Raw genomic sequence first — 27,069 nt, 5'->3', positions numbered from 1 at the left:
AGCATTATCCCTATTGGCCAGCATGTCAAGCTCTTCATACTCACGCACTGCGGCCTCTCTCTTTTTCTGTCTGCAAATGAGGCAACTCTTGGTATCCATGCCATCCCACAACGTCTTGTGGTCTATTGTAACGTTGCGAGGTAGGCAGTTTATATCAAAATTCGTTCGATCTCAGCCATTTAATTCATGATATTTTAGCCCAAAAATGTAATTTCAGTGTATTTTAATATAAAAATAAATATTTAATTATGAGAACTTACGAGTTATCAGTTATGCTCTAGAAATGTTATGAAGCTCATATATACATTTCAATTTTATTGCATTTTCATATTATAAAACAAGTTGGTTTCAAGAAGCTTGTGTTTTATTTATCACCTTTGCAGAAATTTTACTAAAATATTATACAATAAAAACAAGTTACATAAACACATATATATATACTCATACATGTGAAACTATGAAAGAAATCCATTCAAATCGGCCAATCGTTCGCTAACATAATCCGGCGTGTCGGTCTCAGTTAGCTTTGATTGCAAATCCTGTGGCGTTGTAGAGCCGGTGAGCACCAGCAGACTTTGAAAACCACACACTTTGGCGAAGCGGATGTCTGCCACAATGCTATCACCGATAAAGAGGCAACGTCTAGCGTTCTTGATTTTAAGCTTCTCCATTATAAAATCCCGTAAGGCCACGCCAGGTTTGCCAAATATTAAAGCCTTACGCTGTGTAGTGTTTTCGAGCACCGATAAAATTGTGCCGGCTCCTTGAAAATAATGTAATATTTAAATATTTATTTGCTAGAAAAGAAGGCAACTTGATATCTGAAACTTTAGTACGATAGTTTTTTATAACCTCAAAAAATGCTTTCTTAAAACTTTTGCAAACTTAAGAAAGTTTAGCAGCCATAAAACGGCAGCTGAGCACGCCTTTTGCAAAGCTAAGCTCGAAAATAATATTCTAATGTCGTTTCATATTATATAATTTCCAAATTCGTCAATTTTGGAAAAATAGTTCTCTAAAACCGATATTAAGGTATAGTCTAAAAGTAAACTTTAGTCTACAATATTTGCGAAAACTCTACCTAAAATCTCATTTCCGCCGACCGTAAATATAGTTTCAGCTGCGCCGCCAATAAATAGGCAATCTGGATTCTTTCTCAAATAGCCATGGGCCCGCATCAACCTCGATCCCGTCAAATTGAAGTCCGCATCAGTAATAACTGCCTTAACGGGGTCATCGCTGTTTATGACTGCAAGCAAATCGTCTAAAGTTTCTACGTAACCGACGAGCTAAAAAAGTAAAGCGCACTTACTAAACATATTTACCAAGACGTTGCATACAAATTGCTCACCTCTTCCACCACATTGAAGCCAGCCTCACGGAGCAGCGACTTAAACGCTTCCGAAGTGAGGCAGAAGATGAGACCGTCAAATTGTATGGACTTCAAATAATCGCAAATTGTCTGCGCTGGATGCATAATCTCATGCTGTGCGGGCGGTCCGAGAAAGAAAGACAAAATATGAATTTCTTTAATTGATGCCGGCGCTTTGGCGAACACATTGTCACATTACCTTCTTCACCTCGATGCCGAACCTTTCAAATTTTTTCAATTGCGTATCAATGGGTGTTATGCTATTGTTTGTGACATAGATGACTTCTTTGCCCTGCCGTTTGAGATAATCAATAGCTTCTGATGTGCCGGGCAACAGATCGCCGCGTAGTGAGTGCCATATGACGCCTATTGATCAAAGCAGATTATCGGAATAATCCATTAGGGTGTCACAAACGATGTACATATAGTAAAGGGTGTTTAAAAGTGGCTTTTATTTATTTATATCATATTTCGGTTTTATGTTCATGACTTACCATCGCAATCGGAAAGGATAACGTCGAAGGAATCGAAAAAGTCTTGCTTCTGCTTGAGCGTCAATTCATTGAGGTACTTGATGGCATTTGGATTTTGTGGATATTCCAACTCTGATATTGGCTCGGAACTCGATTTCTTAAAGAAGGGGAGTAGTTAGTTAAAATGTTTTCAGAGATGTCTTCAAATAAAAATATATTAGAAGATTTACATAAGAAAGTATCGTATTTCTTAATTGACAGAATTGGAGCAACTTCGAAATGCAGAACAATAAAAATCTTGCGCCTTTTTCTGAGAAGATGGTGGGTCTTAGACCCAGTTGCCAGAATCTCGGCAAATACTGCTTAGGAAACTACTTATCTAAAGCAGATTGGAGCGCACAAGAATTGGAAAAATTTTATATTTTAAGGAATCTTTTTCCGAACTTCTTGAGTAATCATAACTTTTTTAGTGAACTTTTTGACCAGGAAGATTTGAATGGCTTATCTTTTCTGCTTGCACATAATATTTTGAGGATTTTAAACAAGATTTGCTTTCGTGAAGCTTTCTTTATTTGTACTGATAGCTTTACTACATGTTTAAGGACTCTCGCTTAGTAAACACCTACGTCCACTTCCCATATAAAATTCCATTAGATCTCTTACTTTGAGTTGGGTAAGGTTTGGTTATGAGGCCGGCCTCCTGCAGGGATCTCAATTGGACAACGACAAGAACGTCGTTCCATTGTGGTATCTGGAACTCCTACATAATAAATCATAAGATCCTTACATATCCGTGATGTAGAGCAGATTCGTCTCCGCGCGGTTCATCTTGGATAACACTAAATAACCTACGGTTACACGATCTTTAATCTATCACGTGTCTCTCACTTTACAATATAGAAATCGAACTTCAACGAAAATATCGAAATAATACTTTGCGTTCACCTAGAAAAGGTTGAAATCGAACTATATCTTTTCAAGCTCTTAGACTTAATAGTTCAGTGCCTGACTTTGTACCGAAAATATTAGCTGAACTTTAAGATATCCTAATGAAATCAAGTTCAATGAAGTGTCTGATGCTTTTGGCTGAGAATGCAGTAACGCGGTAACGTTTGAAGGCTGATTCATCGATTTGTGGTGACTATTCAAAAATATCCGGGAGTGGTGTGGAAGAACCGCACATTTTCTTCATATGAAACCGTAGAACTGTAGCAACAAACTAGCTTTATTATGAACTATAAGGCTGTGTGTCTCTTAGGGTGCGTAACTGAAGATAGTCGGTGAATTCTCTTGACTTAAGAAAAGTGACGACGATTCCCAGCAAGATTTACGGTAGTTTACACTCACTACATTTTCACATTTGAAAAATTCACTTATCCTGAAAGAACTTTTGTTTGCACACCAAGCAGGATATTTGTTTCTCGGAATCCTTCTAAAAATCGTTCGAAACATTTCAATTGCACACACAAAATCCCAGCTATCCTGCAGCAAGCTCGTACCTTACTGTTAACTTTATGCTCCATTGCGCTTCGACACGAGTGCTCCGAACTCAATTTTTGGGAATTTCTTCAAGTGGAAAGTAAAAATCGCTGCACTGAGACCCTGAACGCTTTTGACATAAAATGCGCTAAATTATTCACACGAGCACGACCCGATGATAACTGATCTTTCTTATATGAAAGCTGATAAATAGTTACTGATTGAACCGCGCTGCAGCATGCTTATCGAGCCCTCAATAGAACACAGGTTCTTATCTTTCTTGAAATTAGTATTAGGGGTATTAGGGCTAGTATTTGAGTATGTCGCAATGATATAGTATGTTTATGGAGTATTTGAGTAAACCTTTTTTACGAGGCTTGTATTATTTTCTTGACTAAGTCAGATGAGTTACGACCACAATATGTGCGAGATGGAATAGATACCGAGAGTTGAAGAGGGAAGCGAGACGCATTTGCAGACAGAAAAAGAAAGAGGCTGAAATGCGTGAGTATGAAGAGCTTGACAAGCTGGCGGACAGGGGTACTGCTCGAAAATTCTACGAAAAGATGCGGTGGTTAACAGAAGGTTTTAAGACCGGAGCATACTCTTGTAAAAATCCCAAAGGTGATCTAGTGATCAATGCCCAAAGCATACTAAAATTATGGAGGGAGCACTTCTTCAGCGTGCTGAATGGCAGTGAACGCACAACGCCAGGAGAAGGCGAACCTGATTCCCCAATCGATGAAGATGGAGCATACTTTCCATTGCCCGACCATGAAGAAGTTCAATAGCAATTACCCGCCTGAAGAACAACAAAATGGCGGGGGCCGATGGATTGCCGGCCGAGCTATTCAAATAAGGCGGCGAAGAACTGATAAGGAGCATGCATCAGTTTCTTTGTAAAATATGATTGGACGAAAGCATGCTTAACAATTGGAATTTAAGTGTGCTCTGCCCAATCCACAAAAAGGGAGACACCACAATCTGCGCCAACTACCTTGGGATAAGCCTCCTCAAGATCGTGCATAAGGTTCTATCGAGCGTATTGTGTGAAAGATGAAAGCCCACCGTCAACAAACAGATTGAACCTCAGCAGCGTAGCTTGAGACCTGGCAAATCAACAACCGATCGGATATTCACCATGCGCCAGACCTTGGAAAAGACCCGTGAAAGAAGAATCGACACACACTACCTCTTCGTCGATTTCAAAGCTGCTTTCGACAGCATGAAAAGAAGCTGCCTTTGTGCCGCGATGTCTGAATTTGGAAGTCCCGCAAAACTAATACAGCTGAATAAACTGACGTTGAGCAACACCAAAAGCTCTGTCAGGATCGGGAAGGGCTTCGATACCAATTAAGGTACCTGAGGACAAGTCGACTCCTTATCGTGCAACTTCTTCAATCTGCTGCTTGAGAAAATAATTCGAGCTGCAGAACTTAATCGAGCAGGTACAATCTTTATAAGAGTGTACAGCTGCTGGCGTATGCCGATGTTGACAGTCATAACTTTGAAGTTGTAGATAATTTTGTCTACCTGGGAACCAGTGTAAACAGCACCAACAATGTCAGCCTGGAAATCCAACGCAGGATAACTCTTGCCAACAGGTGCCACTTCGGACTAAGCAGGCAATTGAGAAGTAAAGATCTCTGTCGACGAACAAAAACCAAACTCTACAAGTCACTCATTATTCCCGTCCTGCTGTATGGTGCAGAGGCTTGGACGATGACAACAACTGATGAGTCGACGTTGCGAGTTTTCGACAGAGAGGTTCTGCGAAAGATTTACGTTCCTTTGCGCGTTTGCCACGGCGGAGAAGGACCTGGCTTCGCTTGGAATATCCAATTGGCGCCACGTAGCGAAAAGAAGAAACGGCTGGCGCGCTGTTGTTAACTCGGCTATAATCGCGTAAGCGGTGTCTACGCCAGTAAAGGAAAAGAATAAGTCAGATGAGAGCAATTTGTCCATAAAAATTTGTATGTTACGGTTTTCAGGTCTTACATTTGTCCACGTGTTTTTGGGTTAATCAGTCATTCATAATATCACTTCATTTGGTTACACCCCGCGTGGTTGATTGTTAGGCTATTTTGTTTAGAATATTTCATTCCGAATCCTTTTCGGAGCATAAAATACAGATTTAAAAAGCTGTATTGAACTAATCGTTACAATTCTTTAAAAACCTTCAAAATAGGCTCCTTCTGCGTCGATGCAGCGCTGACATCACGATTTCCAAGCATTGAAGGCGTCACAGAAGGCATTCTCCGGAATAGCCTTGAGACCCGAGGTGCATGCTGCTTGGATCCAATATGTCATCTCAAAATGCTTGTCTTTTAACGGTCTTTGTCTCGGGATCACATTATACTCGGGATTGTCACCTGGTATTATGTTATTCAAAAATTGGAGATAACTTTCACGCATGTTCAAATTTTCTTGGCACATTTCCACTCGCCGCAATTTCTGGTCGTCAGTGAGCAGTTTTGGGACCATCTCCGCGCACACTTTCCGCATGTTCAAGTGCTCCGTCATAATGTCATGAACTACAAATTTAACATCTGGGCAATTAAACGAATATTTAGTCGATGATCTGAGTTCAAAACTTTGGGCACACGAGTCACATTGTCGGTTTTTGTCGAATTCGCGGGTCTCTTCATCAACGACATCTTCCCCGTCCTCCAAAAAGGCCTGGTGCCACCGAATCACACCACTTCTTGCAAAAGCAACATCTGGGTAAGCCTGCTTGATCATATTAAACGTCTTTGTCGCAGATTTACCGAGTTTCACACGGAATTTAATCACGTACCTCTGCTCTAACGAACGCTGCATTTTCAGTTTGCACCACTCACAGAGACACGTCACGCGGAAATGTTTGTCCTGACTCTCCTAGTGCTCGGAAACAACTGACTAGCTGCTCGATCGTTAGCTAGGAACGCCCTCGACCGAATCCAGTCGGAGCGCGCACGCTCTGAAGTACAGTCGCAGCGAAAGATAATCAGTCCTATTACTTTCCTGCTACTAAATTGTGTCAAAAGAGGAATAATCACCCGTTATTTTAACTTATTATATCAGTTTCTGCGACTTAAATCAGTTGTTTGTGCGATTCACCACTCTTCAATTTATTTCAGAAAAAATTGTGTGAATTTTCGAGATAAGCTGATAAGCCACCATTTTACAGACTATACCTTTTGGGCCGTAAACTAGTGTAATAGTTCGTGTATCCCGCCAAGTGTGTTGTGCAATATCTCGATAGTATTCACTTCAAAGGGCTCATCTACGGTATGGCAACCGACATTCAAGAACAGTCTACGTTTGGAGGGCTATGAATTCATATTAGGTGTAGGTTAGGTAAGGTTAATCTGGTAGGCCAATAAACCACCCATAGACCAGTTTGGTTCTTTGCGATACCAGATGGAGTTCACTTGCTAAGTCCAAGAGGACTAGTCCTCGCTTGGCCCGAATTTTAACAGACTCTGCGGCCTCACTGTCGATATTTCCTTCAGTGTATCAAATTGTGGGTACCGCAAATGCTTACAGCGTAGACTTGCCAATGCTGGGCAATTGTACAAGAGATGCTACATTGTTTTCCTGTTGCCCTGCTCTAAACATATCCCCCAGTCTTCTCGACCTGTGAGCCCCGTTCTGCAGACGTGTTCCACAATCACTTCTATCGATGTATTTGTGTATTTGCCATCTGAATATTTGCACATGACTTTTGCAGTTTTGCACCCAGATAATGTATGGGTTTCCCAATGTTTATCACGTTTTCGGATGACAGCCCTACTGTCCACTGCTGCCCTGCTTTCCAAAACACTTCTGGACACTTCGTATGGGATACGAGATTACTGCCTACGTAGATGTTGACTCTGGAATTGACTACAGTTGCAGCTGCAGGCCATCTCCGCTGCTTTCAAAGCAAACATCTCAGCTTGAAATATACTGCAGTGGTCCGGCAACAGGTTTCCTTATGCCTAACTCTGGACAGTATATTCCCCCATCAACTCTATACTTCATTTTCGAGCCATCAGTATACAAGTACATATGTAGATGTTTAGAGTGTTGCGCGTAGCTAACATACCTTTGCGCCAGCAATTTTTGCTATGTTTACTTTGAATCTTCTTTCAAAGTTGAAAAGTGGGGTCATGTACTAGTTGGTGTTTGCTCAACCGCCATTACCCACCGAGTTATGCCCGAAGGTTCTATATGTAAATTTTGCTGCGCAGTTTTTAGCGAAGATGTCTATAGGTGGTAGGTTTGGTGTCAGTTCAAGAGCAGCCGTTGGAGTTGTTCTTAAAGCTCCCGTTATGCACAGCGCAGCGACTCTCTGAACCATTTTTATTGGTTTCCGGTAGCTGGATTTTCGTACGCCTGTCTACCATACTACTACACTATAGAGTGGAGTAGAATTGGTAAAACTATAGCTGTGTAGCATCAGTGCATGAGAGAGGGAGAGAGCCCCCAGGTTGTACCGAACTTTTGCCTACACGTATATAGACCATTGCTAGCTTTTCTCGCTCTTTCCTCCACGTGATTCCACAACAGTTTGCTGTTCGAGACAACCTAAGGTATTTGATGCGGTCCTTAAGAGAGAGTTGTGTCCTCTTTATAGATCGAAACCACCATAGATGAATTTTATGCTTTCTAGTAAACGCACCTTGAGGAGTACCTCATACAGACTTCCTTGGTCATTTTAGCGTCGTTCCATTCTGCTTTTATCCGTCTAGAGGTCAAGGGGCTCTTGATCCAGCGTTGTATAGCAGAGTCAACACCTATTGACTGGATACTGTTCAGAATAGATTCGGTAGAGACATTGTTGAACGCTCCAGAAATGCTCCAAGATAGTAACCTTATATTCAAGAGCTCAAAAAGCATCAGTTATGCTCTAGAAATGTTAAAAAACTCAAACATATTTTTTAAATTTATTGCGTTTTATATTATAAAACAAGTTGGTTTCAAGAAGCTTGTGTTTTATTTATCGCATTTTACTAAAATATTACATAATAAAAACAAGTTATATAAACAAATATATATGTATTATATATATGTATATACTCGTACATGTAAAACTATGAAAGAAATCCATTCAAATCGGCCAAGCGTTCGCTAACATAATCCGGGGTGTCGGTCTCAGTTAGATTTGATTGCAAATCCTCTGTCGTTGTAGTGCCGGTAAGCACCAGCAGAGTTTGAAAACCACACACTTTGGCGAAGCGGATGTCTGTCACAATGCTGTCACCGATAAAGAGGCAACGACTTGCATTCTTGATTTTATGCTGCTCCATTATAAAGTCCCGTAAGGCCACGCCAGGTTTGCCCAATATTAAAGCCTTACGCTGTGTAGTGTTTTCGAGCACCGATATATATGGACCGGGTCCTTGAAAATAGTGAAATATTTATGTATTTATTTGCGACAAAAGAAGGAAATTTAATAGCTGAAACTTTTTTGCTAACTTAAGGGGGGAGATACCTTTAGAATTTTCAAAAAAAATTAAAAAAATGTTCGCTCTAGTCAATTAAAAAACTATTCAAATATATAGTCTCGAAGTTTCATTGGTTTACTCCGAATATTTTTGAAGAAATAGGCCCCAGAACCACTGCACTTCAAGCAGTGGCTGTATAGTACCAAAACTTTGAGGCTCGTTTCCTCGAAACTAACTTTTTTTATCCGGCCGTCAAAATTGCGAGCGATTTATTTAACCGTTTTATTTTAACTAAAGCGTATTTTATAGACGATTTTCTACTCAAGTGCATGATAGAGCGCTTTTCCGAGAAAAATGGCATTTTGACAGATGTTTAAATATTTTGATGTCGAAAATCATACACGTTTTACAAAATTCAGTCCTATATCTCCAATTTTTCGAAAACAATGCACTTGATAGAAGCTTCCTGATTAAAAAATTTAATTTTTTTTTTCAGATAAAAAGCCTAGTCAGGAAGTTGAGGGCGGCAAAAAATGTCAATCAATGGGATCGTTGATATTTCTGCCATTTTTTTATACAAAGAAAGTAGTTCAATAATACCTCTTAATATGTATGCAAACAAATCGGATGTGATCTACTTTCATTCTCTCATAATAAAAGTGAAAAAATTACATTTTTTGACGGTACTAGAGGTATAGTATCCTTCCCATTAAGAGAAGCGTAGTCTCTCTATTTATAAAAGCTTTAGGTATATAGTATTTACATATATCCGACTATTCTAATCAATCTACAAATTTCTTTTTGGATCTAATACCCTAAAGAATCTCAAGCCGGACCCAGTATTCCACGAATACTTGACTTCAATCTCCGAGATTTAAATAACAACTTTGGCAGGTCTTTTCATTTCAATAATGTTCGGTCAGAATATACAACTCATCCAACCTAATTGTTGTCAACTGAAAGTTTAATGAATCTTACCTACTTTTGTTATGTATGTGCTTTTATAATATGATTATTAGACGTCAGCTGAACCAAACAAATTCGGATTCTTTTCATTATTTTTTTCGACAAAACTTTCCTAATAGTTCTCAATTCAGCGCGCCTGTTACAAAGCTAAGCTCAAAAAGAATATTGTACTTTCGTTTCATATTATAACCCACGAAGTCACCAATTTCCGAATAATAGTTCTCTAAAATCGATATTACAGTATGGTCTTTAGGCAATTGAGAAATAAAGTCCTCTCTCGACGAACAAAGACCAAACTCTATAAGTCACTCATTATTCTCGTCTTGCTGTATGGTACAGAGGCATGGACTATGACAACGGCGAGTCACCCGTTCGATGGAACGATGAGCTGTATGAGTTATACGACGACATTGTCATAGTTCAACGAATTAAAAGACAGCGGCTACGTTGGCTAAATCATGTCATCCGAATAGATGAAAACGCTCCAGCTCTGAAAGTATTTGACGCAGTACCCGCCGGGGGAAGTAGAGGAAGACGAAGACATTCACTCCTTTGGAGAGATCAGGTAGAGGAGGACCTGGCTGCACTTGGTATCTCGAATTGGCAAATTGCGAAAAGAATAAATGTCAACCCAAATATATAAGAAGACGAATTTCGCCTTGAATATTTGGGAAGTACCCACCTATAACATCCTTTCCGCCGACTGTGATAAGTGTATCAGCGGCGCCGCCAATAAATAGGCACTCCGGATTGTTTTTCAAATATCCATGGGAGCGCATCAACTTCGATGCCGTCAAATTGAAATCCACATCAATAATAACCGCCTTAACGGGGTCATCGCTGTTTATGACCGCACGCAAATCGTCTAAAGTTTCTACGTAACCGACGAGCTAAAAAAGTAAAGCGCACTTACTAAACATATTTACCAAGACGTTGCATACAAATTGCTCACCTCTTCCACCACATTGAAGCCAGCCTCACGGAGCAGCGACTTAAACGCTTCCGAAGTGAGGCAGAAGATGAGACCGTCAAATTGTATGGACTTTAAGTGATCGCAAATTGTCTGCGCTGGATGCACAATCTCATGCTGTGCGGGCGGTCCGAGAAAGAAATACAAAATACGAATTTCCATAATTGATGCCGGCGCTTTGGCGAACACATTGTCACATTACCTTCTTCACCTCGATACCGAACCTTTCAAATTTTTTCAATTGCATATCAATGGGTATTATGCTATTGTTTGTGACATAGATGACTTCTTTGCCCTGCCGTTTGAGATAATCAATCGCTTCCGGTGAGCCGGGCAAGAGCTCATGTAGTGTCTGCCATATGACGCCTATTGATCAAAGCAGATTATCGGAATAATCCATTAGGGTGTCAGAAACGATGTACATATAGTAAAGGGTGTTTAAGGGTGGTTCTCGAAATATGTATTTTATGTTCATGACTTACCATCGCAATCGCAAAGGATAACGTCGAAGGAATCGAAAAAGTCTTGCTTCTGCTTGAGCGTCAATTCATTGAGATACTTGATGGCATTTGGATTTGGTGGATATTCCAACTCTGATATTAGCTCGGAACTCGATTTCTTAAAGAAGGGGAGTAGTTAGTTAAAATGTTTTCAGAGATGTCTTCAAATAAAAATATATTAGAAGATTTACATAAGAAAGTATCGTATTTCTTAATTGACAGATTTTGAGCAACTTCGAAATGCAGAACAATAAAAATGTTGCGCCTTTTTCTGAGAAGATGGTGGGTCTTAGACCCAGTTGCCAGAATCTCGGCAAATACTGCTAAGAAAACTACGTATCTAAAGCAGATTGCAGCTCACAAGCATTGGAAAAATTTCAGTTTTTAAGGAACTTTCTTCCTAACTTCTGGAGTAATCATAACTTTTTAGTGCATTTTTTTTTTTGAGAAGGTCGTTAATGACTAGGATCCATAGAAGAGGAGAAAGAAAGCCACCCGTTTTTCTGCTTGCACATAATATTTTCAGGATCTTAAACAAGATTTTCTTCGGGGCCTCCTTCTCTTACGCCCAATTCCTGTACTTTACGTTTAAGACAGTTTGCTTCCAAAACGCCTACGTCTACTTCCAATGTAAACTTCCATCAGATCTCTCACTTTAAGTTAGGTTAAGTTTGGTTAAAAGGCCGACCCCAACAGAAATCTCACTTGGACAGTTTAGAACGTCGGTGCGTTGTGGTACCTAAACCTCCTATGTAATAGATCATAAAAGCCTTACATATCCCAGATGTAGAGCAGATTCGTCTCCGCGCGGTTCATCTTGGATAACACTAAATAACCTGCGGTTACACGATCTTTAATCTATCACGTGTCTCTCACTTTACAATTTAGAAATCAAGCTTCAATGAGCATATCGGAATAAAAATTTTCGTTCTCTTAGAAATGATTGAAATTTAGTACTTCAGTTTCTGACTTTTATTCCGAAAATATAAGCTATGAGATGTCTGATGCTTTCTGCTGAGGGTGAACGACCATAAAAAAAAACTTTCCTTTACTTCTTAATGTTGTTTTCATCGTCTTTAGAATAGGGAAAAAGTTACGAATTTAGTCTGCTAGGTTATGGAACCCAAAAAATCGATGCAGTGACAGGGAAACGTTTGAATGCTGATTCATCGATTTGTGGTGACTATTCACAAATACCCGGGAGTGGTGTGGAAGAACCGCACAGTTTCTATGAATCCGTAGAACTGGAGCAACAAACTAGTTTCATTATGAACTCTAAGGCTGTGTGTCTTTTAGGGTACGTAACTGGAGGTAGTCGGTGAAAACTCTCGACTCAAGAAAAATGACGACGATTCCCAGCAAGGTTTACGGTAGTTTACACTCACTACATTTTCACATTTGAGAAATTCACTTATCCTGAAAGAGCTTTTGTTTGCACACCAAGCAGGATATTTGTTTCTCGGAATCCTTCTAAAAATCGTTCGAAACATTTCACTTGCACACACGAACTCCCAGCTATCCTGCAGCGAGCTCATACCTCACTGTTAACTTTATGCTCCATTGCGCTTCGACGCGAGTGCTCCAAACTCTATAACTGGGAATCTCGTCAAGTGAAAAGTAAAAACTGCTGCGCTGCGACACTGAACGCTTTTGAATTAAAATGCGCTAAATTATTCAGCTGGCTTCACACGGGCACGACCCGACGTTAACTGATCTTTCTTATAATGAAAGCTGATAAAATGTAACTGATTCAACCGCGCTGCATCGGGCTTGTCGGGGGAGTACTCATTACCCATTGAAATCCACAGCTACTTACTATATGCTACTCATATATTTATGTACATATATATAAGTATGTAGGTGTTGTTGACATTGCTTGCATTTATTCATACCTATCGTAAGCCATTAGCGACAGCTTTTCCGCGTTGAGTCGCCTCGATTAAGACAATTGCTGGAAGATATTGAAGAGTATCTGTGCGATGGCATACAATTCAATTTAGGCATGACGTGCGCCCAAGTGCTCTCCGCCAAGCTGACTTAACTGCTGAGGGAGCCGTGTGAATGTTGGCGCGTTGCTGCTCTGCAAGACTCTGTCGCAAGCGATAATATGCCTATATTATGTTTACAAATATTACAAAATATTATTGTCGACTACGAGCGTCGCAAATTATGTCCGAGTGTTTTGAAGAGCAATTCACATTTTGTGGCCTTAGAGTGAATAGTTCTTTACAAGACCAATTAAATGACGTGGATCAACTATTATCCACCGACTCGTGTCTATTAGTATCATCGAAATCATACTACGAGAAAAAAAAACAAACGCTTCGTGTTCTACTGTATCTTCTACCGCGCCTTAACTTTTTTCAAATGTTTCAACCATCTAGTACGTTTTTTAGAGCTTAATGAACAGTACAATACCATAAGTTTTGAACAAAATCTATTTGAAGTGATTTCAACAAAAACTTTGACGGCACTATAATCGTTGCCCCACATCTTTCTCAAAGCAATCTGCTCTCAATACAGATCAGCAATCTCGCTAAAAAATCTTCGATAAAAATTCTATCCTGTAAGTTACTGCAAAGCTTAAGCTCTGATAGTTTTATACATCCGACTTCTTCCAGGCTTAAATGCTTGTGTCGGAGCCATCTTTCAAAGATTCCACTGTAGACATGTAATACCTCTAAGGTCCTAAAATGACAGGTATAAACGTCAATATCTTTTTAATTACAATACCAACCACGAGTGCCCACTGTAGCAAATGAAAATTGTTTGTGGGATTCTTGAGTAAACCTGTTATACCAATGTTGTGTTATTATCTTGACTAAATCCATGAAAATTTGTAAGGTCCGGTTATCGGGTCTTACATTTGTCCCCCTGTTTTCGGGTTTATCAATCATTCATAATATTACTTTATTTGGTTACACGTTCCGTAGTTGATTTCTAGGCTATCTTGTTTCGAATATTTTATTCCGAATCCTTTTCACAGCATAAAATATTCCAGCATTATTTTTTTTTTGCTGCAGTGACCTTACTTAGTCGCATACGTGCCATCTTTGTAGACCCGTTCTTAAATCGGAATTTGTCAGTTAGCAAAAAATATAATACAGACATGAAAAATCTGGCCATTTCAATAACCTAGAACCGAATATATTGGAATTTGAAGCTTTGCCGGTTCGCCGCAAATAATCGAATCAATGGCTCGTGATGTTCAGCTACAAAATAGATGTACCTCGAATACTTTGGTATTTGGATTTATATTTTTTAGAATCTGCCGGAGAACAGTGGAAGGAGATCACTGCTTTTCTTATTAATAATCGGAGACGATTAAAGGAAACTATGATTTAGGAAAAGTTGGTACTGAGAAAGGGTGGAACTGCTACAAAGCCGTCCCTGTCTTTTAAATAACGGCATTCTTTCACATGTTACATAAAATTATACGAAGTTAAGTCATGTTTTAAGCGACCATATGTGTATGCCCCGCTGGTTCATAAAGGGTAACTTGGTGAAGAGATCAGAATGAAGAGAAATATGTATTTCCGAGTAAAAAATTTAAAATATATATACTTGTCGCTCGATAAAACTTTGGCCCGAAGTAAAAAGTTTGCATGAAATTAGGGAAAAAAAAACAAATTTGGTATTGTGACATACAGGGATACGATAAAAATTTGTTCGAAAAGTGGAAGCCCCATTAATCCATTTCGAGGTTCCCTACTTTTTAAAGAAAAAACACAGAAATTTCAAATTTAATGGGGAATGTTTTTTTTTTTATCATTCGAAAGAAAATTCTTTGCATTTATTTTTTGAATATTATTTCTATCAAATGTTGGCCGCGGTTATGTCTCAGATGGTCGATCCGTTGAGTCCAATTTTCGATGACTCGTTCGATCATTTCGACTGGTAACTGGCGAATGTCACGCGTGATATTTTGCTCCAAGGCCCGAAACGAAGCGGGATTGTCCGGATATTCTTTAGGCTTTACATATTCCCACAGGAAAAAGTCTAACTGTCACACGATATTGGCCAAACGACCGATCCAAAACAGGAAATTATCTGCTCACTGAAGTGTTCTCGCAATAAATCCATTGATTGTTGCGTTGTGAGGCAAGTGGCGATAACGGTCGCCATTGACGATTACGTTCTTACCGGCATCATTTTTGGAAATATGGACCGATGATTCTACCGGCTCAAAACCCACATCATTGTTTTAAGGATGAAATGGCAGCTCTTGACTTTCTTCAGTCCCGAATGAGGCAATTTCGCTTGTTTACATACCCAAAGAGCCAGAAATGAGTCTCATCGCTGAACAAAATTTGACTCGAAAACGTCGGATCTTCTTGGAACTTTTCAACAGCCCATAGAGCGAAGCGATGTCACTTGGAAAAGACGAGCGACTTCAGTTCTTGCACAAGCTGTATTTTGTACGTTTTTGATTCAAGATCTGGACGTAAAATGCGCCAAGTCGTTCCAAACGTCAGTCTGAGTTGCTGCAAACGGCGGCGAATCGACTCTCCACGGTCTTCGGGTATGCTCTAAGCTACGGCTGCTATATTTTCTTCACTGCGCGCTGGACGTGGTCTATTTGGACGTATATTATCCAATAAGGAAGGCTTCAAACCGCTTTATCAAACTGGTCACTAGCTAATTTGATTTTAGAAAAGATCACACCAGTATTAATCAAGGTACAGTAAAAAAAAAAACTTGAGACCTTAAAAAACTCGTATCCTCATACTATGTGTGTGGTAAATATTAGTCCTCCCTATATATGTACATATATATCTATTATTTCTTAACCCCTTAGACACTGATCATTAAGAACCTCCGGCTCTCTAGTCAATTTAAAGCGCATTTATACTTGTTATCATTTCCTTAAAATCAGGTGCGATTTTTTCTCTTCGTATTATACATACATATGTATATATTTATACTTTCCCATAACCTTACCCTTTTTGCTATTGTTTCAATTTATTAATTTTGATTTATCAAAGAATCTTCGCTTTCGAACGCTTTCAAGTGCTATTTCGTATTAGTTTATTTTCATTTATTTATATGTACTTGCATACATACATGGATGTATGTATGTTCATGTACATTATGTATTGTACATATAAGGTACTGTTTGGATTGTATTACTTGCGTTTAATATGTGTTGCCACTTAAAGAATATCGGCGAATAATGCAAATGCATTCAATCAGTTGTTTGTGTGTTTATTTACATGCGTACATATGTACATATGAGTATAGGAAAATGTAATGTGTAAATAGAAACATAGGTATGTACATATATAATCCATAATGTATGTATATATGTATATATTTAGAACATATTTACGCTTTCCACACATAATAATAAAATCTCATATAAAATATACAAAAGTTCGTAAATAATTTTCAGACATTTAACAGTACATATTTCATAATAGCATAATTACATAACGAGTATGCACACATACATATATGCGTGAATATGTATGTGTACAGATATATAATATATAGATAGAATCTGGTAAATAATGCTCTTAATGTTGTAGTTGTAGTTGTATGTGAATAGGTTAGTTTTGTTAACATTGAAAGAGAAGTGCAATTTGATAGGTACACGAGTTGTTTGTTTGTATGTATATTAGGGTAGTCAAAATAAAATTAAGGAATTTATATTGTATACATATAGAAGAAAAAATATCCCTGCAAGGCAAGATTTTAAGTTGAATTTTCAAAGGTGGCGATGAACATTCGAAGTTTCTCATATTTTTATAAAAAAAAGTAAAAAATTTAGTTTTCTTTAATAATGCCATATCTTTTGAAACGTTTAGAATACAGTTTTCTATATTGCGGATTCGTGTAGAGTATGCAATTTGGTAAAAAAAATGTACTTCGGATGAGTTTGTATATTAAAAACAAAAACAAATTCGACAAAATTTTAAATTGAAAAATTCAAAATATGCAAAAAATATTTAAAAATATTTATTAAAAAGAATTAAAAAGTGTCAAAAAAAATTTTAAAATAAAAAAAACTAAATAAAAATAAATAAAAATAAAACAATGTCAAAAATTTTTTAAAAATTCAAAATATGAAAAAAATGTTCTTCATATGATTTTTTTTTATTAAAAAAGAAAAAAACAAAAAAGAGAAACAAAAAAGTGTCATAAAAAAAGATCAAAATATGTAAACAAATATTTAAAAATATTTATTAAAAAAAATGAAAACCAAAATTTTAAAATAAAAAAAATATACAAATTAAAAAAGAATAAAAATAAAAACTAAATAAAAATAAAAGTGTCAAAAAAATTTTTGAAAATGTTCTTCATATGGTTTTTTTTTTAATAAAAAAGAAAAAAAAACAAAAAAGTGTTATAAAAAAATTTCCAAAATTGTAAAATTCCAAAAATGCAATTTTAGTGTTTATTTTTTTTTGCTTAAAATGTTTATATTTAAAAAGAACCCTAGGTTGTAATAAAATAGTTCTGAAACACCGAAAGAAAAAAATAAATATACCATAAGTTCTTATATATTTGTTCTCTTTTGTGAAATGTTCCGGCTCAGTATTTAAAAATTCCGGTGATAACTCTAGTAGCTCAAAAATTCTATCGGAACTTTTTGTGATAAAATAACTGATATCTTTTGAACAAATCATGTCAACTTTGGTTTTCGTTAACGTGATTTTGTTTTCATAAACTTTGTGCTAGAATTTTTTCGAAATTTTAACGATTTTTTTTAAATTTATTTTTCTTTTTGAAAAAATTCTACAGAGGTGGATTTTTAAGGAAATTTTAAGCTCTACAATAATACGCGATGTAAAAAATTTGATCTTAAACGGTTCAAAAAGGCATTTTCGACAAACTTACGACATCTTTTAAAATTCGGAATCAGACTAGAAATTTGAAGAAATCGGAAATTTATTTTTCCACAGATCGAACTGTCGATTATTAAAAATATTTTCCTAAAAGGATTTTTCAAAACTCAAATTATTTCTGAAGTTGCAGCGGTTTTAGTGTCGTGGCAACTGGACCGGTTCTGCTAAACATAAAACTTTTGACGCGTTTTTCTCGAAACTACTTTTTTTCGAGAAGGGCGTGTATGCGGTTGCCACAATATCTCAAGTTCTAATTAGTCAACTTATTCGAAATGAATATTGGTAAAATATTTTTCTCAAATCTCTCTCAATCAAAAAATTAAAAATTTTAATTTGTAATATTTTAAGAAAAATTCGACAGAATTAAAAAATTAGTAAAACTAGTAAAATTAGTGAACAAAAAATGAAGAATCTAAATTTGTAATATTTAAAAAAAAAATTGGCAAGGTTTAAAAATAAGTGAAAAATTCTACCTTTATTTCTGAATAGGCGCCATTTTACGAAACATTTTTTTTTCAATTTCGCAGCTTCTTGATATAGCGTTATGCGTATAAACAAGAATCCGTCATTGTTTTATTTTCCAGATAACCACAAGCGGAGATGTCATGGCGACGAAAACGTGGCCTCTTTTCCCCCCTTTACTGCCAAGACGCATAACTCAAAGTATCAATGAAACTATTATTTTTTAACTCAATTTTCTGTACTCTTCAAATATAAATAAACAAATGATGAAAAAATTGATGGCAAAATATCAAATGTTTTTTTGTCATTTTAAGAAAAACTGATAGTAAAAATATTAAATGCTTTTTTATTAAATGCCAAATCGCTCGAAATTCGCGGCATTGGACTAGAATACACCAGTAAGCTAAAAAAAAAACCTGCTTTGCACGGATATTTTTCCTCTGTATATAAATATGTTAGTTTTAAGCCATAAATTCAAAATCCCTTTTTTTTTGACGCTCCCTAATGCATATGTAAATATTTGTGACTGGTTGCTTTCAGCTTGAATGAGTATAAATGTATGTGTTTAACCAAATAGTTAAATTTTTTTTGACGCACTCTAATGCACACATAATCATTTGTGACTGCTTGCTTACAGCTTGAGTGAGTATAAATGTAAATATGTAATGATTTTTATAAATATTTATTATTATTATTTTTTTATAATTTATTTGCTTGGCTGGCGTTTAATTAATTTCGTTAAAAACTGCTACTATTTTTAGTATTTAATTGTCTACTAATTTAAAATAGCATTTTGTATTAAAATGTGTTAATCTATTCAAATTGTGATTTATTAATGCTTTTTAGCTATTACTCAGTACTATTGCTACGAAAAATGGACACACATCTGCTGGTATAAACATATAAATATTTATATATTCGTGTACGTGTGTACGTGTGTACCTGTGGCGCGTTTTGATCAATTACAAACTGTTTGCTTTATAAACATATGAAATATTTATATAAATTTTTACATTTATGCACGTACTTTAAGGCAAATGTGGCTGAAAATGCAACGAATCAGTTAAAAAAGAAATCAATTTTTCCATATTACAATTAATTAACAAATGTTTTGATGTATGCGTTCAGGTTTTGCTTTAAAATTAAATTTTTTATTGCTTTTGCTATGCAATAGCTGCCTTTTATAGCCTACTTGCATACATACATATGTATATGTGTGTGTATGTAATTTTTCCTTGAATATTACAAATTACTATGAAAAATTCATGAATATTTCTTGAGCAGTTTTTTGTTACTATTTCACTGGTTTGTTTTTGTTTTTGTTTGCTAATTAGCAGCATTTACTAAAAATTTAATTTTATATTTACATAGATAACAGTTACATGCACAACAACGGTGATGTCGCAGCTTAAAACACTTTAAGTACCTAACAATATCGTTATTTCAATTCAACAAATACACACACACACATGCTTAAATGAGTAAACATGTATGTGTGTGTGCGGCATTCTTAATGCAGTCTAGAAATATTCGAAATGAGTTTAGAAAAAATAAAATTATATTAAAAAATCTACAAACCACCTACAAACATATTTTCTAACTACTTTTTACTTTTGCTTTTGTTTTTGCTCTTGTGCTTGCGCAATCACCTCTACATATCTTAATTATAGCCGTTATATAACCCATATTATACCGTATACAATAAAGCAGGTATGCAGAAGCATTTCGTTCGCCATTGGCTTACAAAGTAAAACTATTTATAGCGTATATTACAGTTAGCAAATCGTTGTTCTACAGCGGCGTTGTGCGCTCATTTCTATAAACGACATTATCATTGTCGCCATAATCGCGTTGCACCGTCTGCGGCTGTGCCGTCGTCGTCGTCTCCTTGTTGTTCGCGTAGTAATCCAATTTCTCGTCTTCGTATTGCGCTTCGTCTATGGCACGACGCGCTGCTGCCTTTTCTGCCGCCGTTTTCTTTTCATACTCGATAATATGTTCGCGCAGCAGGAAGCCTTCGCGTTCGATGCGCTTGCGCAGCTTGCTCGGCTCATCGGCGATGGCCCAGGCGATAATGCCTTGTATCATGCCGATGACGTTCTGAAAATATGAGAGAGGTGGTGGAAATGTTAATCGGTTAAAATCTCGAAATTGGACTAATCTAAAGTAAAGCACAAGTAGTTATTGAGAGAGAGATGGTGGCTGTGGGGTGGTACCTAGCCGTGGAAACTGTCTTTATAAATAGATATGAATGGCTAAATTTTATACTTTTGAGTCTAATCGTGATTAGTATAGGAGGCTATATCGCTTAAACGCTAACCTTACATAGTTGAATGAACCAACAGGTGCCAGGCTCAACACTGACTCAATTTCTAGAAGATGATTTTAAGCCTACTACCTACTGTATTTTGAGATACATATATGGAAGATGAACTTCAAGTTAAGCATCCTTTTTCAAGCAGTACGATAGTAAAGGTTATCTTTCGGACTTTTCTCGCTTCTTCGCGGTACGGAATCTAACACTTTCGCCCACTACAGACTTGTACAGACTTGACCTTAATATTGCAGTCGATGGCGTTAAAATCCTGACTGTCAATAACTCTTAGATTTCCTTCTCACTTCACACTACCGCGATTATTGCCAAAGTACAGAGCCGCAAAAAAATATCCTCAAGTCGTTAGCCGGTAGCACATGGGGAAAAGGCAAAGAAACGTTGTTGGCAACATACCAGGCAATCGGCCGGCCGGTCCTTAACTACGCCACACCAATATGGTCGCATGGATGCAGTGAAAAGCAGACCAGGAGCTTCAGACATGTCAGAACACTGCACTCCAACCTACAATAAGATGCCTCTTAATCCTCAGCAGTGAGGCCCGTATGCTCCCAGTTAAGGAGCGTAATGAACTCATTTCCAAGCAGTTGACTGCATGGATAATTTTTGTGAAAGCATCGCTTCTTAGGAGCATAATTCCTCAATTACGTCGACGACATTAAGCAATACGCCGACCAGACTTTGGACGCAATAAACTTCAGAAATGCACTGACCGCCATTTACAGTGAAGCCTTTAACACCTTCACCGACTCCTTCTCAGTGAATGGCTTACGAGGAGTTAAACCACCACCCACTGGAGACGACGAGCCAAAGTTGCCGCGAGAATCGAGACTGACCCTTGCGTAGCTTCGTTCTGGGTACTGTAGCACTTTAACCTTAAATTTATCCAGAATCAACCCTGACATATCAAACAAATGTCCAGCGAGCAATGAGTCCACGCATAACACTAAACACTTCTTTGAATGCTCTGCTAAGCCTACACATCGGACACCTCTCTCCCTATGGTCCGACACCGTCGCACAGTACGTTTCCTGGGCCTACCGCTGGGTGACCTCGATGACAACTTATCTAATCTTTACAATTCTAACGAGGATTAGGAACCCTTTACAACAACAACAAGCAAGAAAAGATATGTTAAAAAAAATATGTTAAAAAAACCGAAGGGTGATTTATACAGAGTGAATCTTTTTTGCTTTCTAACCTGAAACACTACGATAAACGCCAGACGTCCTGTTAGAATTTTCCAATAATATGTAGGACGCTTATATGGTTGTTCATCCCAAGGAGAATTGCGGAATTCAGTATAACGACAGGAGGTTACATTTTCATAGATGCTCCCCCGCAGCACTGGTTGTACCTAGAAGCAAGTCATTAACCCGATTAATACGATTTAGGAAAAAAATATATATAAAAAGTTATGTGACCTACCTGGAAGTCCTCTGTGTTGAAGTAGGCCAGCGTAAAATTCAAATAACCCTCTAGGGATGCGTCATTTGTGGCAGTTGTGTAGACCAGTTTCGGTATGAGATTTGTGGAAAATGCAATGATCATAGCCTGCAAGTGTATTTTGAAATTTTATTGACAATTATTATTATTATTATGTAATGGCTTACGCTTGAAGCAACGGCTATGCGCGCCACGATCGCCATCATGTTGTACCACACGCCAATATTGCTGGCGCGCTGCGCCACCGGACGTCTTATGAGCTTAAGCATTTTTATGGCATCTAAACGCACTTCTATGACGTTATTAATTAAGGCTAACAGCGGCGCTAACGGGAAGGCCAAGCCGAAGAGTGTTATGAAGCCAAACTGCAGTACTGTGAAAGAGAGTAACGATAATAAGCGGGTATATTTTTTGTTTTTCCAATATTTGAGGCGCTAACTCACCCATTTCCAAATACTCCGAGAATAGTGAGTTCGTATTCGATGGTTCTAGGTGATAGTCTTCAGTCCACTGATTGCACGATATCAGTTTCTCTTCGCTCTCGACTTTGCGCATGCCCATGCGCGCAGAGAGCTTGCGTATGCAACGCATGATATATGGAAAAAGCATCTCAACGATGGCATTGACCGCCTGCTTGCCGACCATAATGATCACCAACTGCATGCAAAGCTCCATCAAACAGCCGCCGGGATTGCATTCTTCCTGTCGGAAGCCCAAGATGCGATTATATTTGGCAGGATACCCAACGAATTTGCCCTTCATGAAGGCGATGTAAAACAGCGACGAATAGTAGTTGACAAATTGAAAGATATAATTTTTGACTGTCAGACTTTCATCATATTGCGTTTGGGTGCGACAATATTCCATATTCGTGAGATAAACGGCCAGCGAAGTGTAGACATAATCGAGCATGGAGATAACGATTAGATCGATGATACCAGCGGTCATGGGAAGCACCATTATTTTGTAGGTCATCGAATTATCGCTGCCCAAAATGCTGTGCGATGCTTTCTGTGCCATGCGATAGACTATCATGGAGAAGATGGCGATGAGTGAGACGCAGATCTGTGAGAAGCAGCGAATAATATTGCAGTTTAGCAAAAAAATAGAGCACTCTTGCAATTATACTCACAAATAAGACCATAATGCTGTAGCTGGTGAAGCTGGGCAGGAATTTTATGCGCCAAAATGGCACATCGGGTTCCAGTATATTATTGCTTTTCTTCCAACGCTCTGTGATATCTTTGTGCTTTTGCAGTTTTGATAAATATTGCGGACGCGGATGTTCAACGTGCTTTGAGAAGGTGGTCAAACCCCAACGGTGCACTAAAGTGGCAGAATAGCGCTTCCAGAGCTCCAGATAGACTACAGCTGTAAGGCAAAATTGTATTTTTAGTAATTTTGCAATTGTTTTTGTATTGATTTTTGTGTTCTTATGCACATACCCCAAAGCGCCATTATGGAGGCAAACACAACCGTTATATTATTATCTATCAGATAATTCATTTTCGATGAGTTACAAGTCTTCTCCAAGAGCCAGTAGTCACAGTTGCGATCGCATTGTGGGCACATGAGTGTCGTTTGGTTATCGTTGCAAATTTGGCGACTAGAACGAAAATATATTGATGAGTGGAAGTTATGAAAAACAATGTGAGGTTAGGTTAACCATTTTTTCGATCGAATTTACAACTTGCTTACTCATTTTTTGGTATTATGACTTTATAAAGCCTCATTACATACCTTATGGGATCACTGCTCCACGTTACAAATCCATAAATGAAACATAATATGCCCAATACACTGACAGGTATCAACATGTGTGTGTAGAAACCCAACCAGGCAAAATATAAGGCAACTTTCGCACCAAAATACTCTTTTATGCTGTCCAATGGTTGCAGGCTGCAGGAGAAAATAACATTCAAATAAGTAAATGAGGAGTAAAGGCGAAAAAGAAGAAGAAAACTTACTGTATCCACTTGCTGAGTGTGGCCCATTCTTGCAGCAGGAAGTCACGATCCGTATCCTTAGTGAAATAAAAAAGTAAAAATATAAAACTATTAAAAATCGATTTAAAAACATGTTCACACTAGCTTTGGAGTTTTAGGAAAAACAAAAAAACTAAAAAATAAAATGAAAAGTGTAATTTGGAGAATAGAAAAACAAAGAACAAGAAAGATATTAACTTTGGTTGCAACGAAGCTATAATATCCTTCACAAGTATTAAAGATGCCATACCAGGACTGGACATGGACCTGTGAGTTTATATGGCAGCTATATTCTTTAGTGGTCCGATCGGAGAAATTTCTTCGGGGATTGTAGTGTTGCTGTTGGACAATAGCCTCTGCCTAATTTCGTTAAGGTATCCCATCAGATAAAAAATTTTTCCATACAAGGAAATGATTTCAATCGTTCAGTTTGTATGGCAGCTATATACTATAGTGGTCCAATAAAGAAGATTCCAACAAATGAGCATGTTCTTGGGGAGAAAAACAAGTATGCAAAATTTTAGATCCATATCTCGCGTATATACAGACAGACAGACGAACACCCTTAAATGGGCTCAGCTCGTCATACTGGCCATTTATATAAATATATTTTTATAAGGTATCCGTCGTTTCTTTCTAGGTGTTCAGGGTATAGAAATTGATGGCCAAAAATTCTTATCTCCGAATGATATTTGTATAAATATATATTTTTTTTATGAATCCGTTTTAACCACACAATTTTCCTTCAAAACTTACATCATGCAGTGGGTATGCGCTGTGATAGACACGGTCCTCTAATAACTTCTCAATACCCAAATTATCAGGTGTCTCCTCGCCCTCGACGAAATGCTGACGCTCCAATATGAAGCTGATGATCGAGTTGCGTACGCCAGCATCGAAGAAATTCGGTTGCTCCCAGTCGAATCTGTGGTGAAGTGAGGAGGTGAGTAAAAATAAATAAGGAAACAACAGTTTATAAATAGCAAAGAAACACTTACAAATGCTCATAATTGCGGGAGAACTCAAAGTGTATGCGATATGGACGCTCCGCACTGACTCTTAACCAACTAAAGATGCGGCTGCAGGTGGTGGTAAGAAAATATTTGATACGAAAATCATCTTCCTCTATAAGCTCCTGCCCCGGTATCTGTAACGGGTTAGAAAAAGTCATTTTAACAATATTGAACAAATAAAATTAAATTAATTCATGCGCGTTAGACACTAACCTTCTTCATTGGCAATTTGATCTTCAGTATTTCCGCATAACGGCAGAGCACCTCGAGTGGCGCATGAATTTTGATGAAATGTATGCGCTGCGTATTGTCATGCTCCAAATGCAGACCCTCTTTGATTAGATTCGTTTCGAATATTTCGCGTTTTCGTCTATTTTCGGGTATATAATCATCATCGCCGATATAGGCCAAGACGAAATCCACACTGCGTTTGCCATCTTGGAAGCGTCGACGTGTCTTTGGTCGCATGTGCGAGGAGTGAAAAAGATTTTTGTAATTAACGTTGGCCGACATTATTACTAAGAACTAAGAGACTACTTAAGCTACTATAGTTACTGAATGTACAGTTAGCACAAAGCAAGCAATTCTAGAAATTCTAAACATTTACAAAAATCTCTCACTTATTAATACAATTTCGAAGCTACACTGGGGCGAAGCTTAATTGATACTGCAGCGAATTTGAATTTTAAGCGCCTTTAATTAGAAACTGGAAATTATTATTATTATTATTTTACGTTTTTTTTCTAATTTTTATTTTTTTTTTTATTTTTTTTCTAATTTTTCGGTTTAGAGATTACGTATTAATGCATCTTTAACAAAAAAAAACAGAAATATTTAGAAGATTTAAGTAAGTTAAAAAAAAATTAGTTTAGCTCATTTGCAAAGAATTTCTTTTTTTAATGAAATAATACACGTGTGTCAAGTTTGCTAAAAACATGTTTTAAAAATTCAACAAAATTAAAGCGTGAACGCGATTAACGGATGATTTTATTGTTTTTTAATGGCTTTAGGGTAAACATTTTTTAAATCCTTTCATAAACTGTAACTAGTAATAGTAAGAAAATTGGAAACTAAATTATTTTTTTTCTCGATTGCCATTTGAAAACAAATGTCGCGAAATTTTCAATGAAATTTTAATTTTTTTGTAAAAATATCTGCTAAAAATCCAATTTTTAATTTTTTTCCTTCGTCCAAGTTCTAAGTTAAGGTTTTAACTAAACATATATTTTTCCACTTTAGATGATCTTGTAAGGAGTTATTGGCCCAAGCGGGCGAATCTTTATTTCGAGGGTTCACCGGAAATGGCGTCGTAATGGCCGAGTTTAAAATACTTTTTTCGAAAAATTTCAGAATTTCTTTGTTAATAGTGTATGTTAGTAACAATAAAAAATTCTAATAAAATACTGAATTTTTTATATGAGAAAAAAATTTTGAAAAATTGCTAGATTTTACCCGAGGAAACTTATGTAACTTCTTAATAATGACCTTTGGGAAGTAATCTTACCAAAGATAAACTTTGTTTATATTAGATATATTTTTTTGTGTTAGAATGGAATTGTAACTGATAACTTCAGAGTATATATTAATAGCGGGATTCTGTAACCAGTCTCTAGTCTCTATTTGAGACATTTTGAGGCAAAGTCTCAATTTGAGACTAGTTACTATTCACTAAACAGTCTCTAGCGTTAGTCTCAAAATATTGAGACCTGGTAGTTAGCAGGTCACAAAACTAAAAAGAACTCTTGTCTGCCATTTTGAATATACTGAATAGAGATCATCATAGATATTAATCGATTGTCGTTTCTTTATATT

At 37.2% G+C, this 27,069-nt stretch overlaps 3 protein-coding genes across 10 annotated transcripts in view; all 3 read right to left on the bottom strand.

Annotated features, from left to right (window-relative positions):
- Nucleotides 1–418: 418 nt before the first annotated feature.
- Nucleotides 419–3,514, bottom strand: LOC120775602 (phosphoglycolate phosphatase 2-like). Its single transcript, XM_040105842.1, has 6 exons — nt 3,345–3,514; nt 1,867–2,002; nt 1,572–1,738; nt 1,352–1,486; nt 1,082–1,289; nt 419–763 (listed from the first exon to the last, which is right to left on the bottom strand). The coding sequence occupies exons 1-6, from the start codon at nt 3,366–3,368 to the stop codon at nt 456–458; spliced, it is 978 nt and encodes a 325-aa protein (XP_039961776.1). The 5' UTR covers nt 3,369–3,514; the 3' UTR covers nt 419–455.
- Nucleotides 3,515–8,265: 4,751 nt separating this feature from the next.
- On the bottom strand, nt 8,266–12,886 carry LOC120775603 (phosphoglycolate phosphatase 2). Its single transcript, XM_040105843.1, has 6 exons — nt 12,709–12,886; nt 11,154–11,289; nt 10,874–11,037; nt 10,654–10,788; nt 10,384–10,591; nt 8,266–8,689 (listed from the first exon to the last, which is right to left on the bottom strand). Exons 1-6 carry the CDS (start codon nt 12,730–12,732, stop codon nt 8,382–8,384), a joined length of 975 nt encoding a protein of 324 aa, XP_039961777.1. The 5' UTR covers nt 12,733–12,886; the 3' UTR covers nt 8,266–8,381.
- Nucleotides 12,887–19,144: 6,258 nt separating this feature from the next.
- LOC120776135 (anoctamin-1) overlaps nt 19,145–27,069 on the bottom strand; it is a 178,093-nt gene continuing 170,168 nt past the window's right edge. For 6 of the 8 annotated variants that reach the window (XM_040106674.1, XM_040106677.1, XM_040106669.1 and 3 more), the window contains 12 exons: nt 25,471–25,713; nt 25,243–25,391; nt 25,001–25,169; nt 24,227–24,282; nt 24,000–24,158; nt 23,705–23,865; nt 23,392–23,630; nt 22,703–23,324; nt 22,427–22,632; nt 22,242–22,367; nt 22,015–22,170; nt 19,145–20,581 (listed from right to left, as the gene is read on the bottom strand). In XM_040106674.1, coding sequence (XP_039962608.1) covers nt 20,273–20,581; nt 22,015–22,170; nt 22,242–22,367; nt 22,427–22,632; nt 22,703–23,324; nt 23,392–23,630; nt 23,705–23,865; nt 24,000–24,158; nt 24,227–24,282; nt 25,001–25,169; nt 25,243–25,391; nt 25,471–25,713 — 2,595 coding nt within the window. In that variant the 3' untranslated portion in view covers nt 19,145–20,272. The remainder of the gene's footprint in view (nt 20,582–22,014; nt 22,171–22,241; nt 22,368–22,426; nt 22,633–22,702; nt 23,325–23,391; nt 23,631–23,704; nt 23,866–23,999; nt 24,159–24,226; nt 24,283–25,000; nt 25,170–25,242; nt 25,392–25,470; nt 25,714–27,069) is intronic. The other 2 variants (XM_040106671.1, XM_040106670.1) reach the window with 1 other exon arrangement.

This window comes from Bactrocera tryoni, chromosome 4 (assembly GCF_016617805.1).
Source record: "Bactrocera tryoni isolate S06 chromosome 4, CSIRO_BtryS06_freeze2, whole genome shotgun sequence".
Lineage (NCBI taxonomy): Eukaryota > Metazoa > Arthropoda > Insecta > Diptera > Tephritidae > Bactrocera > Bactrocera tryoni.
This window is presented reverse-complemented; position numbering and strand designations above follow the sequence as displayed.

Excerpts from the sequence above, each read along its gene's own strand:
- LOC120775603 (XM_040105843.1), bottom strand. The coding sequence starts at position 12,732 with ATGGAGCATAAAGTTAACAGTGAG. Across the intron at positions 10,789-10,873 it reads TCGGTATCGAGGTGAAGAAG|CATGAGATTGTGCATCCAGC; the intron begins GTAATGTGACAA and ends CCGCCCGCACAG. Across the intron at positions 10,592-10,653 it reads GCTTCAATGTGGTGGAAGAG|CTCGTCGGTTACGTAGAAAC; the intron begins GTGAGCAATTTG and ends TTACTTTTTTAG.
- LOC120775602 (XM_040105842.1), bottom strand. The coding sequence starts at position 3,368 with ATGGAGCATAAAGTTAACAGTAAG. Across the intron at positions 2,003-3,344 it reads AGCATAAAGTTAACAGTAAG|AAATCGAGTTCCGAGCCAAT; the intron begins GTACGAGCTTGC and ends CCCTTCTTTAAG. Across the intron at positions 1,739-1,866 it reads TATCCTTTCCGATTGCGATG|GCGTCATATGGCACTCACTA; the intron begins GTAAGTCATGAA and ends TTTGATCAATAG.